The 17,225-nt window shown below is 47.6% G+C and overlaps 1 protein-coding gene across 1 annotated transcript; it reads left to right on the top strand.

Annotated features, from left to right (window-relative positions):
* Positions 1-1,468: 1,468 nt before the first annotated feature.
* Positions 1,469-16,928, top strand: mfsd2b (MFSD2 lysolipid transporter B, sphingolipid). The gene is given in 16 exon segments (XM_067241501.1): positions 1,469-1,852; positions 5,848-5,973; positions 6,096-6,220; positions 8,422-8,545; positions 10,289-10,367; positions 10,495-10,676; positions 11,750-11,840; positions 12,479-12,600; positions 13,632-13,673; positions 13,675-13,734; positions 13,865-13,930; positions 14,303-14,412; positions 15,446-15,589; positions 15,963-16,107; positions 16,109-16,140; positions 16,801-16,928. Coding segments are annotated over 16 exon segments (1,881 nt in total). The 3' UTR covers positions 16,850-16,928.
* The last annotated feature ends 297 nt before the right edge of the window (positions 16,929-17,225 follow it).

Genomic DNA, 17,225 nt, shown 5'->3' with positions numbered 1-17,225 from the left:
TGTAATTGGTCAGAACACGATGGCGCAAAAAATGCATACCAAGCCAGATATATATGCATACATTATGTCAAGAACGTTGATGATGTTAATGAAGCCGATGCTCGATCTAATCTGGAACAATTGGATAGTTGATTAACTATTTAGCTGAGCCGTGATAGTAGTTGCACAAACTCTAATTTGCATGGCTATTTACATGACCGGTTTCTTCTACAAGGCCTATATGTGGGAAACACATTCTTTGTCGACTGCACTGTAAAACGACAACCATAAAACAACAAATTAAACTGCAATTTAAGCGTTCCTTTCTCACCACAGCTGTCATCCGAGACCTGTAAAACTGCTGAGAGATTTGTCATTAGGGTTTTGTATTGCAATGTGGCCTAAAAAGGGGAAATGAATTAAAATAATTTATGACTATCTTATAAACTGGACGGCAAGTCACCCCGACACAGACATGAAACGTTTTTTATAATTTTTTTTATTACGTTGAGAACGTTGAAAGTACAGTTTCCGTAAAAAATGTATTTATCCAAATTGCATTAGATTGAGAAGGTTGTGTTTCAGTAGAATTAAGGGATGGCCAATAATTCAGTCATCTCATCACCTCTGTTGTGCCTAGTTGCCACCGCTGAGTGGAGCAGTACCCTGTTGAAGACGAGGATTATACATTGAAGTGGAACCGCACTGACAGTTCGTCCTCTGCAGTCTCCTTCTCCTTTGCTGGGATGAGCATCCGATTCAGTCTGACTGATTTTCGCACTTGCTGACTGTCTAAACAACAATTTTCTCAACATTCTGGTAAGCCAACCCATCTTTTTATGAAGCCTTTCTAATTATTTAGTTCAGTTGCACAATTGGGACAATATCCATGTTATAACTGTACTTATTTCACTCTACAAATATCACCCTCTATAGCTGTTTTTGTTTGAATATTGGGTATTAATGCATCTGGACTACTACTCCACTCAGAGTAATTGCAGAAACTCAGCATTTCTGTTATTTTAAGCATACAGTAGATTGCAAATGCATGTACTTGATAAACAGAGGAGCTGGAGCAAGAGGGAGGTTTGGGTCTCTATGTTTGTGTGTGTGTGTGTGTCCTATACTGTGAGGATGGGGGGATGGTTGTGTGTGTGTGTGTGTGTGTGTGGTGTGGTGTGCATATGTCCTACACTCTAAGGGAGGGTAAATTGTGTCTGGATGTGTAGGTAGTCAGGTGGCTTAGCGGTGAGGGAATCGGGCTAGTAATCCGAAGGTTGCCAGTTCGATTCCCGGTCATGCCAACTGACGTTGTGTCCTTGGGCAAGGCACTTCACCCTACTTGCCTCGGGGGAATGTCCCCGTACTTACTGTAAGTCGCTCTGGATAAGAGCGTCTGCTAAATGACTAAATGTAAATGTGTATGGGACCCCTTGCCTGACTCTGCCTTTCCATCTCTGGCATTGTTCCAGCCCGGAGCAGCATGTGAATGGCAGCAGAGAGGAGCACAGCCACAGAGGCACAGGACTTCCCCGCTAGCAGCCCTCCTCCTGCCACTCAAACAAACATGCACCCTCACAACCAGAGTCGCACGCGCACACAGAAACACACTCTCACTCGGAGTCAGAGCCACAGTCACACCCAGACCCAACCGCAGACACACACACAGAGGCACGCACGCACACTCAGCCACGCCAGACGTCACAGTCACACCCACACGTACGCTCAGGGACACACACCCACTCAGGAGTCCAGTCAGAGAGTTGCTGACAGCCACACAGCAGCCATGGCGAAAGGGGAGCGGGTGACACAGAACCCAGCAGGGAAGCTCATGAAGCCTCCGGACCCAGCCTTCATCAAAGCTCCTAACCAGGTAAGCACCCCAGAACTCAACCTGGGATGTTTGTTTGTGACTGCTGGACTACTGCTACTACTACAGTTCTTAGGGGTTTGAATTGTTTAGTTGTTTATGACTAATGCCTGGCTGGTTTCATTCGGGAAGGTTCATAATGCCTCAGTGTCAAGAAGTGGTTGTTTTTCTGTCTCTTTTTGGCTGTGGGGGGGGGATGGTGACACAGCTCCAAGTTCACCTTGAGTGACTTTGTGGAGAAGCAGGTCTGATGATGGCTGTCTAGGTACAAGCAGGAAAAGAATGTGAAACAGTGTGTGTCTATAGTGTGTGTGTGTGTGTGTGTGTGTGTGTGTGTGTGTGTGTGTGTGAGCCTGTGTGTGAGCCAGCATGAGTGCTGTGCCATGTCTGTGAAGGTATGTGAAGCCGTTGGCTTGGAAGAATAAATGGAATGCTTACTTATTGATGCTGTTCCAGAGTATATGCCCACAGGCAGAACAAGCTAGGCAGAGTGACAGATGGGAGTCACATCTTCAGTCTATGTGTACTTTCCCTGTGAATACAGAGAACACGTCATGTTGAAGTTACCTTGTTTAGTTTAGTCAGGTGGCTGAGCGGTGAGGGAGTCGGGCTAGTAATCTGAAGGTTGCCAGTTCGATTCCCGGCCAAATGACGTTGTGTCCTTGGGCAAGGCACTTAACCCTACTTGCCTCGGGAAGAATGTCCCTGTACTTACTGTAAGTCGCTCTGGATAAGAGCGTCTGCTAAATGACTAAATGTAAATGTAGTTTAGATGACTAAGGAATGTTTTTCCGGATCAGTCTACCGAGGTCTCAGTGCTAAGGCAGGAGGAATTGGCAGAACATTTGAAAAGGAGCCGGACATTGTTGATCGTGATACTGTTGGTCATGACTTTATTGTGCTGTACATTGAAAAAAAGAAAACATGAATCTCTCTGGTATGTAAGCAAGATTACCAATGCAATACTCCCATAATATGATAAAGCAATTAACTGTGTGTGTTTCTGTGTGAATGAACATGCACATGCAAGGAGGAATAGCTGTCAGTTGTAGTTTCAAACTTGTGTGGAAGCATATGGAGGCTTTGTGTAAAGGGTTTGTTGCCTGAGTGAATTATGCATGAAGAAGCGTATAGGCTACGCCAATGCTGGGCCCGCTAATGGCTCGCTTGTCAAAATAAGGTCTTTACCCGGAGCCCCCTTGTGGTCACTGTAGAGTAAAGATGACAGGTTAAGGCAGGAGGGGCAAACCGAGTGATGAACTGTGTGTTACTCTTAAAGGCTGAGGGTGCATCTATGCATCTATGTAGTCCAATGTGACTTTTTCTCCGTGTCTGCTTCCAACGTAAGCACTTACCCTGCGCTTTCCTGTCAGGGCAGATTTAGGAGAAGGGATGAGCATCTTACATTAACCTTCACAGGGTATTGCCGATTGTTGTTTTATTTTTGTCGGCTGGCACGTGACAACCACCTACGTGCGAAACCACGTTCGTCCCCAACCTTAAACTCATCTGCAACATATGTATATGTACGTCAATATCCAGCGTGTTTTTGTTTTGTCAAAGCCCCCATCTGGCCACAAGCAAACACAAGCTCAGGCTAAACATCAGTTTTGAGTCTAATGAGAAAAGGCTCAGGAAATCCCTTTCACTGTAAACCTTTAAACTGGTTAATGTTTTCATCATAGCAGCTTTATCTATGCTACCACACGCATATTCACTCTGGACTATCTGAGGCTGGTGCTGAACGAAACATAAAATATCCTGGCTAACATTCAGGACGACACATTTTAGCACTCATCCTCTGTTTGCGTCACACTTGGCCTGAATCGTATTTGAAACATCCAGGCACGTTGTCTACGACGGCTTTACACACTTGGTTGCGTTTAATCAGTTAAAGTCTAATTAACTTTGGAAATTATCCCCACTTCTCCCAGCCCCCACTCTGCTGACTGCTCAAACTTTTGAGGATGTTTATCTGCTTTAGTATTGAGCAATTAGCAGTGTGAGTGTGAGTGTGTTTGTGTGTGTCTGTCTGTGTGTGTGTGTGTGTGTGTGTGTTTGTGTGTGTTTGTGTGTGTCTGTCTGTGTGTGTGTTTGTGTGTGTCTGTCTGTGTGTGTGTGTGTGTGTCTGTGTGTGTGTGTGTGTGTCTGTGTGTGTGTGTGTGTGTGTGCACAGTGAGGGAGTTAAATAATGTGTGTCCAGACAGCATTGGGGATATCCTGTTTATGTCTATGGAGATAAAGCCTCAGAGAGAAAGACAGGGTTACGAGTGTGAGAGAGAGATTCATGTCTTCACCAGCGTCAAACGTGAAGCCAGTTGATGGTGTAAAAGAATGAGATGCATATTCTTTCTCTGTTCAAATTATATAGAAGGCATCTGACATGTAAACTGCACTGAACGATCCTATCATTATATGTACTTTAGGACTCTCCAGCTTGTTTTACCTCTTTAAAGTAAATACACGGACCTCTTCTCCAAATAAGATCCTGTCTATGCCTTGACACGGGACCCATAGTTGATGTGAGAGAGGCTGTTTGCGTCGACTAGTTTTGCATATCATCAGTTAGACAGAATTCACCGGAGACCAAAGACTTTTTATTTTTCTCTCCAATTAGAGATAATTGCAGTGAGAGTGGGAGTGGAAACAAGAGACAGAGCAAGTTTTGAAGTCGACCGACGTGCAACTCTTTACTTACATCTGACCCGCTTGGCCCGTTTGAATAATTACACAGCTCCATCCTGGTAATTGTCATCCTAGAAACCATCAATGGCTTTATGTTGAGAGAAGGATAGCAGGAAGAAAAAAAAGTGATTCCGATAATGACAGTCTTCTGGTCCGAGCTGTGGTTGTCGTGTGGTGATACTCTCCTTTGATGTTTAAAAGGACGTTTCGTGGGTTGTCTTCGACATGCTGCGTGTGTGTGCCCGAGAGTGTAGCCTAGTGGTTTGTATGCTTGGTAAGAAACAAAGGTTGGAGAGAGTGTTAGAGTGTGGCTGGATGAAGGAGAGGAAGAGAGGGAGACGCTGGAGAAGAGATCTAAAGCGGTGCTGCCGTATTTAGCGCTTCGATGGATGTTTGTGTCTGTCTCTGAGATATTCAGCAGTCGTAAATATTGGGTATTCCAGGAGGTGGTTTGGGTCCTTTTTCATGTATGAGGATGAGAGCGTCTCACAGACAAGAACACACAAACACACACACCATACCATACCACACTAAACACATGAGATGGTTTTAGCAGAGGGTGGTATGGAAGCAATGCTGTGGATCTCTCTGTAGAAGGGAACAGGCTTTGCTGTGTGCTCCATCGTGTCTGGAGATAACCGCAGTCTAAACTGCAGAGGGGTTGATGCTCTCTGATCCCATATCACACACATCAACTGGAAGCTACACCACAGGAGGGGCCTGTCGTCAGGCTCTGGTGCTAGGGAGGGGGAGAGGGCGGAGGACCAGGGGGAGATAGATGATCAGGGTGGGGGAGATGGGGTGCGGTTTGGGGTGGATGGAATCCAGATGTATCATCTTCCACCAGCATTGATGTTGGCTAATGACGTATCCCTTCTGTACCAGACTCAAAGGTATAGACCATCCCATGATGCCACCAACAGGACTGCAACTCTCTTAATTTGACCTCATAATGTAAAAAAAACACACAAGAAAATGATTCCAAGATGACATCACAATATACAAAGCTTTTTTCCCACTTAATATTCCTTATCTAGGCTGCATTCAAATGACTACTGATCCTTGAATACACGTACATGCTTATGTCTCTTTGAGCTAAAAGGTTGAGCTACAAATGGATGGCTGATGATGTGAGTTCTGTTGGTAACCTGGTATAGAACATGAACTCTACCTCTGTACCCTATTCCACCATCTGTTGTGTCCACACAAGGCCAATACAATCAAGGATACACTTGCCCATCTGATTCTGTTGATCTTAACCGTGCTAACCTCCCGCACTGGACATGCTGACTCTCTACTTCCTGTCTCCACAGACAGACCTAAACCAGAGGTTGTCTGTCTGCAGTAAACTGTGTTTTGCCATCGGAGGAGCACCCAATCAGGTGGCTGGAAGTGCCACCGCGTTCTTCCTCCAAATCTACCTGCTCGATGTTGCTCAGGTACTGTGTGTGTGCGTGTGTGTGTGAGTGCGTGTTTGGGGGGGGGGGGGGGGGGGCTGATTCACTCACGCCTAGAGCGTCTGCTAGATGACTAAATGTAAAATGTAAATGTATCCCCACAGATCAACCCGTTCCAAGCCTCCATGGTGCTGTTCATAGGGAAGACCTGGGGGGCTGTGACAGATCCAATCGTGGGCTTCTTCATTACCAAGACCCCATGGACCAAGATTGGCAGACTCATGCCTTGGTGAGAACCCTCTCCCCCCTGTCTCATTCTACTCCGTCTCTGTGTCTTCAGTGTTTGGTTAGTTAATTCTACGGTTCAGGTCAATGTTTTCACATTGAGTTGGATTACATGGAAGCTGTATATACCCATGATCTTGAAACACCATAAGATGCAAGATAAGTGTCTGTTTTTGTTTACAACACATGAAAATCAGCCTTACTCCAGTGTTAAACATCTTTGTTACCTTAAGTATGTGTGTGTATTTGAGTGAGTGTGCCTGCTCTAATCTGTGTTAGCACAAAGCTAGAACACTGTCGTGACACCGTTCACTTATTATAATTACAGAGAAAGTACTTAGTGGAGAATCTGTGAGTTGAGAGCTGTATGAGCCATAGATTACACACAGGATCACTGCATTGGAGGCAGACCAAGTCCACTGAGCTGAGCTGAGCCACACTCAGCACACAGATGCTGTTGTCTGTAAATACTGCTGTTTACTATAGGAGAAGGGTGAGAAAGGTGTGTGTGTCAGTGATGTCCGCTGTCATAAAGTAGGACCCTTGTTTGGATGTAGGAAACCCCCCTAGACCTCTCTCTACAGGAAGTCCCCTTGTAACTTAGGTTGACATCACCACCCAGACAGGAAGTGATCAGTATCTACACTTTGTCCAGAACACAGGGGCGATAACCGCCTCCTACCCCTGGGTGCTGCTGTGTTTGATGTCTTAGAGACCGCCATGCCCATCTAAAGGAACACTTAGATAACAGCATTCCTAAGTCCTTTTTTAATAGACGCTCAGTGTATCTTTCCAAATCCTCCTTTGCCTGTTACCTAATACACCAGTCTAATAAACATGAATAGGAAAGTCAAATATTTCCGAAAGTCTGTGTTTAAACGCATGTGGTTGCTGTTTTTGTCAACAAATAGACCTTTCCACCATGTCCCACACACATCCTATGAGCCATCTTGCAGAACATTCTAACTGTCCCCATTCAGTCTGTGGGCCTTTCATGCCCCCATGAGCTGCCTTTCTGCAGCCCCGGTGATGTCACAACCTTTGTCTGTCAGAACAATCACTCGGAGAGACAGAGGGGGCAGGCCACTGTGTGACAGCCAGGGCTGGACACTGCTAGAACCAGCCACTCCTGGCCCGGCTCTACCTCTTTCTCACTCTGTCTTTCCATTCTCTCTCTTTACGCTTACCTTCCTGTTCGCTCTCTCTCTCTCTCTCTCTCTCTCTCTCTCTCTCTCTCTCTCTCTCTCTCTCTCTCTCTCTCTCTCTCTCTCTCTCTCTCTCTCTCTCTCTCTCTCTCTCTCTCTCTCTCTCTCTCTCTCTCTCTCTCTCTCTCTCTCTCTCTCTGTTGGGCCTGGGCTGAATGGCAGTGCAGAGAGGGGCAGGGGGTTAGATCATGGAAACCTGTAGGGGCAACCTGTAGAAATCACAGGTGGGGTCAAACACCTTAGGGTCATATCAGGTCAAAGTTCCTGGCCTATGGTGTAGCCATATAGAGTAGTCTCCAACATTTCACTCACAGTTTTTAAAATATTTTTTTATCTGTGTCAAAGTTTTTGTCAACAGTGGTAGTGTAGGATTACCAGGTAAACTCTAGATGTGTTACATTCTGTGTATGAAGACCTGCAACAGAAATGAGGAGAACTCTGTGTTAATTGGACTACAAAGCAGGTCAACATTGTCTTTTACAGTGGTGTACTGACAAACAAGTCAGTGTGGGCTTAATCCACATCCCCCCTCCTCCTCCTCCCCCTCTTTGACATGCCCAGCTGTTCCCCTAGCCCATAATGAAATGTACTAGTTGTATTCATATGAATTATACATAGCTGACATATCCCTCCACATCCTGCAAACAGCACAACTCAGCAGAATTATTTTGCGCTGCTGGGAATATCTGTGTGCGTGTGTGTGTGCAATGCCTTGTCCTAAGAGTGCTTTCCTGGTCATGTGGGCTGACAATCCTGTGGTACATCTTCTCCTGATCTGTCTCCACATAAACCCATGACAGATTCCTCCTGTCAGATACACAAACACATCCATTCATCGCTGACACGCACCAAAAATAAAAGCAGACTTTGGCTCCAGATAGTAAAACGACATAACTCCTGTCACACCTCTCTGCAGGATATTTGTCCTTAGTTTGCCTGAGAGAGATTGGTGTTAAGTGTATGACCACCTGGATACCTGTGACTGTGTGTCTCTTTGCAGGATGGTTGGCTGCACGCCGTTTGTGGTGGTGTCCTACTTCTACCTCTGGTTCGTTCCTCCCTTCACCCACGGAAGGTTCATGTGGTACCTGGGTTTTTACTGCCTCTACCAGACCCTCATCACTGTGAGTACCAACTGGTATAGGAACCTTCTGGACAGAAGGAGTGAAGTACATGATTTTGAGTTTCTGTTGACCCGTATTAGACTCTGGCATCAACAGCCACAACTGCTCCTGAGAGGGGAAACCTAAGAACCGGGGAGGTGGAGCTGATGTGAAACCAAAGCTCTGAAATATGGGACCTCAAGGGAGATGTGTATTTATTTTGGTTTCCTTTTGTTGCAAAGGTCCAGCCCAGTCCTCTCTCCCTCTCTCTGCTGGGCTGTGGGGCTAACCTCTCTAACATGTGCTCCGGAGCGTGTAGACCACATTATCCACACTGCGGTGGCCTATAATGACATGTCATTCTAACTACTTGATAAGTATACATCCAGGCTGGCCAGTGACCGCTGGGTGGCTAAATGCTGGTTGCCAATTTTAGCGGGCCACCATTGTCTTTATGTGTATGTGGATCTGGGAAAGGACAGCTGTTAGCACTTCAAAAGCCGTGGACCATTAGTAAACAAATGCAAAGAACACAGATATTTCATCAAGAGCCAGTATAATCATCTGATTGTCTTATCGTGTTCTTGATTAGTCACTGACTTGTTATCTTCCTGCTCCTACTGTATCATGTCGTTCCTAAGCGCATTCAAATCTATAAATGGCATTCCATTAAGGCCCCACAAATGACATGCTGTGCTGGGACAGACCAGGGTAAAGGACCTGAGTTGTCTCTGGTGGTTGCATGTGTTTTGCTCATGGCTGCGTGTGGATGCTGCTGGCTGGACCACAATGCTGACTGAGCTGATGTGTTAATTACAAAGTGAAGACTGAGGGCTGTGCTTGCTTACTGGTGCCCTGATAGTGTGAGGACGAGGAGGTGTGGAGGAGAGGAGGAGGTGTAGAGGAGAGGAGGAGGTGTAGAGGAGAGGAGGAGGTGTAGAGGAGAGGAGGAGGTGTGGAGGAGAGGAGGAGGTGTAGAGGAGAGGAGGAGGTGTGGAGGAGAGGAGGAGGTGTAGAGGAGAGGAGGAGGTGTGGAGGAGAGGAGGAGGTGTAGAGGAGAGGAGGAGGTGTAGAGGAGAGGAGGAGGTGTGGAGGAGAGGAGGAGGTTTAGAGGAGAGGAGGAGGTGTAGAGGAGAGGAGGAGGTGTGGAGGAGAGGAGGAGGTGTAGAGGAGAGGAGGAGGTGTGGAGGAGAGGAGGAGGTGTAGAGGAGAGGAGGAGGTGTGGAGGAGAGAAGGAGGTGTGGAGAAGAGGAGGAGGTGTAGAGGAGAGGAGGAGGTGTAGAGGAGAGGAGGAGGTGTGGAGGAGAGGAGGAGGTGTGGAGGAGAGGAGGATGTGTAGAGGAGAGGAGGAGGTGTGGAGGAGAGGAGAGGTGTAGAGGAGAGGAGGAGGTGTGGAGGAGAGGAGGAGGTGTAGAGGAGAGGAGGAGGTGTGGAGGAGAGGAAGAGGTGTAGAGGAGAGGAGGAGGTGTGGAGGAGAGGAGGAGGTGTAGAGGACAGCACAGACATGGCCACTCAGGGGATAGCCACTGGTGCATTGGAGAAATGCATCTTGAAGAAATCATATCAATTGGCTATATGTGCACGACAGTGATACTTATTTCAGAGGAAAAATAGTCCAGGTCTAGAACTTCCAGAAAAGTTAGAAACGTGACTTGTCATAACTACTACGTTTTTCTCTACTGGTTATGTGTCGATGTTATGTGTTGCGATGACTCAGTTATGTTTTCTCTGTGTGTTTCTGTGATGCTGGCCGGATGGATGCAGTGTTTCCACGTGCCTTACTCTGCTCTCACCATGTTCCTGAGCACGGACCAGAAGGAGAGAGACTCAGCCACCGCTTACCGTATGTCTCTCCACCTGCAAGACCGACAAACATCCTTATCTGCTCTTCATGCTTTCCTGCTCACCACCTATTGCTGTCTCACAAAGACATGGGGTAATAATGTTTAGTTTTTGTTTTCTGATGACAGGGATGACATTGGAGGTTTTGGGTACTCTAGTGGGGGCTGCCATCCAGGGACAGATAGTGGCCAGTGCCCACACCCTGAAGCACTGCCCGCACCAAAACATGTCTGCCGGTCACCTAGGCAACAGCAGCGGGGCGGAGATCGTCAGGAGCCTCGTGCACTCGCAGGACTTCCTGTCACATGCGGTGAGTGTCAGTTGGTGACCTGAGCCCAGGTGTCCCTATGATGCTCCGGTTTGATCCTGACTGAAACTGACGTCGGTGATCTCGTGTCCAGATCAGGTCTGCCTTTTCAAAGCTGCCCTCCCTGAACGCAATTTTTTTAACCGTTAGAAGGAAAACACAGTCCAGAAGCCCACGAGAACACCGTTTCATGTGCATTCGTAGGAATTGTAGTTTATTATTGCAGTCTGTAATGTCAAGAGAAAGGAGGCCTCACATGTTTTTCAACCATTGATTGGAGAAGGGTGACTTGATATGTGAGGTCCCCCCAACCCTAGCCTGTACGGACACTGACCACAGTGAGGCTCTCTCCCGACACCAGAGCCCCCCCGACTCAGAGAGCCAACCTCCGTCTGGGGGTCAGTAAACCTGCCTACACAAACATGACCGGGGCACCAGTGAAACTCCTCAGTGTGTTTCTGGGAGGTGAATCATGCCAGATCAGCGTTGGTTACTGTTCCACGTTGGCCTCGGTCGCACCGCAGCTATCCGGGGCTCTGCTGGTGCCGTGCCATGGGATTCTGGGTAAACCCCTGTGGAGGCGAACCTCTCACCAGTCAGAGGGCTTGGTAGCTGCTCTCCAGTCACCCGCTGGATTCCTCCGTGGTCACGGGCAAGGGTGGCACAAAGTCTGTCTGCTCACCAGCCTCTCGGAATAAATAATAATAAACCACTCCTCTATTTATGCACCGCATGGAAAAACAGCAAACAAGATGAAGTTGTTTAGGGCAGAGCACTTCCTGTTGGGGTTAGACGTAAAACCATCTGATCTATATTTAGGCACTTTCCTGTTTATGCTTAAATCTGTAACGAGAAGTATGATCTAAAGTGCTGGTACACTTGTTCAGTTGTACAGATTTGGAAAGCATTGACACATTTGAGCTGTCACATTCAAGCAGGAAGTGAGGTGTAAGGAAGTGTGTTTGGCAGTCTGGAGGCTGGGGAAGGCTGGAAATAGAACTGACTTTGTGTCTGTGTAACCTAAGGAAGACAGCAAGAAATATGTTCACATCCAGGGTTTTTTGGTTCTCTTGCAGAAAGAGGTGTATATGATAGCTGCTGGTTGCATAGGAGGAGTGTTTCTTATCTGCACCGTTGTGATGTTCCTGGGAGTCAAAGAGAGAGATGGTGAGTGTGTCTATGTGTGTGTGTGTGTCTATGTGTGTGTGTGTGTGTTCTCTTTCCAATCTCCTGTTTCATTCTAACCTCATTACAGAATCGTGCAGTGCAGTATTATTGTTCCTGTTTTAAACAGTCTTTCTGGACTGTGGTCCAATGTCTACCTTGTGCTTTCAACACTATTTTCCAGTCTTATTCTGTGCTCAGAATAAAAGCACATCCTGTGTGAAATGAGTGTCAATGAGCTGCTGATCTGACTGGGAACCTGTCAGGGGTTGCTCTCTGTGTGTGGAAACCCCCATCAAGAACTAACAGAACATACACTGCATTGCAGGGGCAGTTACAGTGTTGTTGGAGCGAATCCTCCCCCCAACCTCCCGCCTTCTATCACAGCCCCCCCCCCCCCCCCCCCCCCTTCAGCCTCCGCCCCTACCAACCCTCCTCAAGCCCCCTCCCCCCCCCCCCCCCCCTTCAGCCTCCGCCCCTACCAACCCTCCTCAAGCCCCCCCCCCCCCCCCCCCTTCAGCCTCCGCCCCTACCAACCCTCCTCAAGCCCCCTCCCCCCCCCCCTCCCACCTCTCATGACTCCTAAGGTCTCAGCTCTGCATTCGATCCACACACAAGGGCATCTCCTTCTCTCCTTGCAGACCCGTACGCCCCCAAGACGGACAAGCCCATCCCCTTCCATAAGGGCTTCTTCCTGGTCATGAAGCATGGGCCGTACCTCACCCTGACGGCCGCCTTCCTCTTCATCTCCGTGGCCATCCAGGTAGGCGTAACCATATATATATATAAAGACTAGATGTCTTACGGCGGAGTCTAGAACGTCCGCACATGGCGGCCATCTTGCTACAGTCAACTCGCTCACCCATAACATTGTGTTGATGCTACATGTACTTTTTAAATGACCATAACTTGCTCAATTTTCAACCGATTTTTAAACGGTTTGGTTTGTTATCAACGTCAGAGATGTCGTTATGCCACTGCATACTTCTATTCTATTTTGAAAAAAATAACATAATTATTCTATTCTATTTTGAAGAAAATAACATAATTATTAAGTATTAAGTATGCAGTGGCATAACGACATCTCTGACGTTGATAACAAACCAAACCGTTTAAAAATCGGTTGGAAATTGAGCAAGTTATGGTCATTTAAAAAGTATATGTAGCATCAACACAATGTTATGGGTGAGCGAGTTGACTGTAGCAAGATGGCCGCCATGTGCGGACGTTCGACTCCGTTGTTCGGTAACGCGGACGAGACATCTACCCTTTATATATATCTATGGGCGTAACACACAGTCATAGATGTGAAGCACTCATTGCTGTCTGAAATAGACAGTGTTCAATGCTGATTTGATCAGTGGAAGGAAAGCACTCAGTGTATTTAAAGTATCTCAACTCGAGCGCAGACCTAAAGCGCTGACATAATCCCTCAAATCTGAGAACTACTTACAGTTACGTATTATGTTATTACTTATACTGTATATATGTTGACGCTAATCACGTAATGATAACATAACCTAATATACACAATGTTCCCTGGCTTATATATGACCGTGTGGTTATGAGGATGTATTCAAAATCCGATTAAATGTTTCAGTTTAACCTTTAAAAGTCCTACTTACAGTATATTTTATGCATTTCTTGTCCACTCATCAAAGAGGGAATGTGAGGATGAATCGGTTCAGGGCCAGTCAGCAACTTCCACAAGGACTCGACAGTTGGCAGAAAGAAAGAAAGACAAAACTGAAGAGACGATAATGTTTCTGAGTCTGTTTCACGTCTGGTTTCCAGTAGGTGCAAAGCAACTTTGTCCTGTTCTGCACATACGCAGTGGGACCTCCGCGACCACTTCCAGAACATCGTGCTAACCATCCTGGTGAGTGCTGGCCCCAAGGCGTTTCTGTTGCATGCGTGACCACTGACCAGCCACCCGATCCCAAGGTCAAAGTCAAGGTCCCGTGTTCTCCGTGTGTGAGTGCATCTCCTGAAGGTGTTGTGCTCTGCCAGGTGTCTGCGGTGGTGAGCATCCCCTGTGGCAGTGGTTCCTGGAGCGCTTCGGGAAGAAGACGGCTGCCTTCTGTGGCATCACCGTAAGCCTCGTCATCCTGACTTTAGCTGGTCGTGTTTGAGATGGGAGAGTGAATAAGAATACCTACTGATGCACTATTGATTACCCTCGCCCAGTACTGCTAATCACCTCTCTCTTCTTGCTTGCTCTCTCTCTCTCTTCTGTCTCTTTCTCTCTCTCTCTCCCCCCCCCCCTCTCTCTCTTTTCTCTCTCTCTCTCCCCCCTCTCTCTCTCTCTCTGTCTCTCTTCTGTCTCTCTCTCTCCCCCTTCCCCCCTCTCCTCTCCTCCTCTCTCTCTTTCCTCTCTCTCTCTCTCTCTCTCTCTCTGTCTCTCTTCTGTCTCTCTCTCTCCCCCTCTCTCTCTGCTCCTCTCTCTCTCCCCCTCTCTCTCTCAGTGGATCATGCCATTCACAGTGATGCTGGTGTTCATCCCTAACCTGGTGGTGGCGTACGTGGTGGCTGTTTCCTCAGGACTCAGCGTTGCCGCCTCGCTCCTGCTGCCATGGTGACCGACCCGTCTGGGACATCTCAGTGTTCCACGTTTACATTTAATCAGTTGAACGCAGCACTTTTGGTAACTTGTGAGTTATGTATGCAGATCCCTACAGCTCGGTGCTAGAGCATTGGCTTGCTGATCAAGAGGCTTTGGATATGGTGTCTGCAAAAAGACACATTCAATTACATTAAAAACCTGCCAACAGCAGTACAGCAAACAGAGGTTATTTCCAGACAGGTAGTATATTTAGAAGCCGGGTTCGTGATAGTGAGCTGGTAAACTGGTAGTGGAGCCTCTTGAACCTCATCCGTTCAGCCATGACACCGCTAGGGCATGCCCATGATGTCACGGTGAAGCCCTCGGCTATAAACTCAACATGCTACACCGCAGCGAGAAGTCATGTCCTCTGTACTTTGACGCCCATAACCCTCCCTTCCCCTTCCCCCGGGCCCTCTGTTTTGCTCTCGCTCTGCCTCCCCAAATGACAGGTTCTCCTGAGGGGTCGTGTCTATTTGGAGAGATTCGTTTGTTTATGCAGTGATCCCCATCTGTGGCGGGCGGCCGAGCTCCGCTCATCATCTAATCGTGTTATTAGGGGACGTCTTTTCAGCCTGCTGTAAAAGTTGAACTTTCCTTTGCAGTCAGACAGACGGTGCCGTCCTGGCTGCTGGTGCAGCACGCACCATTAAGGAGTAGTGTTGTGGGTTTACATTACATTTACATTTTACATTTAGTCATTTAGCAGACGCTCTTATCCAGAGCGACTTACAGTAAGTACAGGGACATTCCCCCGAGGCAAGTAGGGTGAAGTGCCTTGCCCAAGACACAACGTCAGTTGGCATGGCCGGGAATCGAACTGGCAACCTTCAGATTACTAGCCTGCTTCCCTAACCGCTCAGCCACCTGACTCCCTACTACTTTACTTTACTAGCCCTGGTAGACATTTCCTTGGAACAGATCAACTAACACATACACACAGACACACCAGAAAAGAATTAGGTGAACTCTTTTAGGTTGACTAGCTTGTGTGTGTGTGTCTCAGGTCGATGCTGCCCGATGTGGTGGATGACTTCAGGCTAGCTAACCCCTACTCTAAAGGACACGAGGCCATCTTCTACTCCTTCTATGTGTTCTTCACCAAGTTTGCCGCTGGCATCTCTCTGGGCGTGTCCACGTTATGCTTGGAGTGAGTCACAGTCTACAGGCAGACACACTCATATCAACAGCACACAAGTACATGCTTTATTGCGACGTACATTTACATTACATTTACATTTATTCATTTAGCACATGCTTTTATCTAAAGCGACTTCCAAGAGCGAGCTTTACAAAAAGTGCAGAGGTCAATGACCATAAACAAAGAGAAAAAAACAAAAAAACAAAGCCAAAACATGAGCATAAATTGTGATAAGCAACCAAGTTCCAATGGGAAGAAACACACACACTCTCCTCAAATATAGTTAATACAGTTTGACCCTCGTTTTACTGTGTAATGCTGTTGCTTTTGCCCTATCTGTGTAAATGTGGGCGGTGGTAACTGAATGCGTGCGCGTCGGCAGGTTTGCTGGGTACGACACGGGAGCCTGCAGACAGCCAGCGGCGGTGGCCTACACCCTGAAGCTGCTCATCGGCGCCGCCCCGGTGGCTTTCATCGTGACAGGGCTGATGATCCTCATCCTCTACCCCATCAGCGAGGACATCCTGTCTGAGGAACAGGCTGTGTCTGGAGGAGCTGCGGTGAGGACCGCACCTCCCTACCCCCACCCACCCCCACCCACCCCCCTACACACCCACCCCCCCTACCCCCACCCACCCACCTCCCTACCCCCACCCACCCACCCCCCTACACACACCCACCCCCCTACACACACCCACCCCCCTACCCCCACCCACCCATCTCCCTACCCCCACCCCCCCTCCCCCCACCCACCCCCGACCTGTCTGAGACACATTGGCGGTTAGGGCCCAACTTCCTGTATTAAGTCCCAGATGAGAGAAAACATTGTCTACATGTGGGGATTCTCTATTGACATGGTTTCTTAGTAGGCCAGTTTGATCTGTCTGGGTGCATGCATGCTCCAGGCCTCCCGAGGCCCCGGACGCCTGTTTCTCGGGGCACGGCTGTTTCGCAGGGCACGGCTGTGACCATGTCAAAATGGCTCTCCGCTTTCATTTCCTAACGTTTAAGAAGGCAGGGCTTTGGAAAGGCATCAGCCCCCCCCCCCCCCCCCCAGAATGTTGCCGGTTCGATTCCCGGCCGAGCAAAATGACATTGTGTCCTCGGGCAAGGCACTTCACCCTACTTGCCTCGGGGAGAATGTCCCTGTACTTACTGTAAGTCGCTCTGGATAAGAGCGTCTGCTAAATGACTAAATGTAATATCATTGTTCCCCACAGGAAGCAAGGCCTCCGCTCCAGGACACTGGAGGACCTGAGCAGTGTTTGACCTGGGTCTGGACCAGCCTCACCGTCAGATTCCAGTGTGGAGCTGGAATGATTTCTATTAGTGTATGTTACACTGAGAATTTTTTTTATCCTGTTTTAATGTAAACATTTGAGTTTGTTTCTGTATTTTCACATGAGCCTGTAATGTATAACCATCATGAGTATTATATTATATGATTACCTAATTTATATAAATGAATGTATATCACTATTTGCTGTGTTTAAGCCAACATTGCTGGTGTCTGTGAATGGTATCGAATTTAATGATAATACCAAAATAAATTCTATTTACCTTGGTTAGAAGATGGACTTCTTCATGGGTTCATAATTTTGTGGCCATTCAAACAATTATGACATAATGTAAACTGCACCAGAGT

This window comes from Osmerus mordax, chromosome 8 (genome assembly GCF_038355195.1).
Source record: "Osmerus mordax isolate fOsmMor3 chromosome 8, fOsmMor3.pri, whole genome shotgun sequence".
In the NCBI taxonomy this organism is placed as follows: domain Eukaryota; kingdom Metazoa; phylum Chordata; class Actinopteri; order Osmeriformes; family Osmeridae; genus Osmerus; species Osmerus mordax.
The sequence above is the reverse complement of the archived record's forward strand: the minus strand, read 5'-3'. Positions and strand labels throughout refer to the sequence as shown.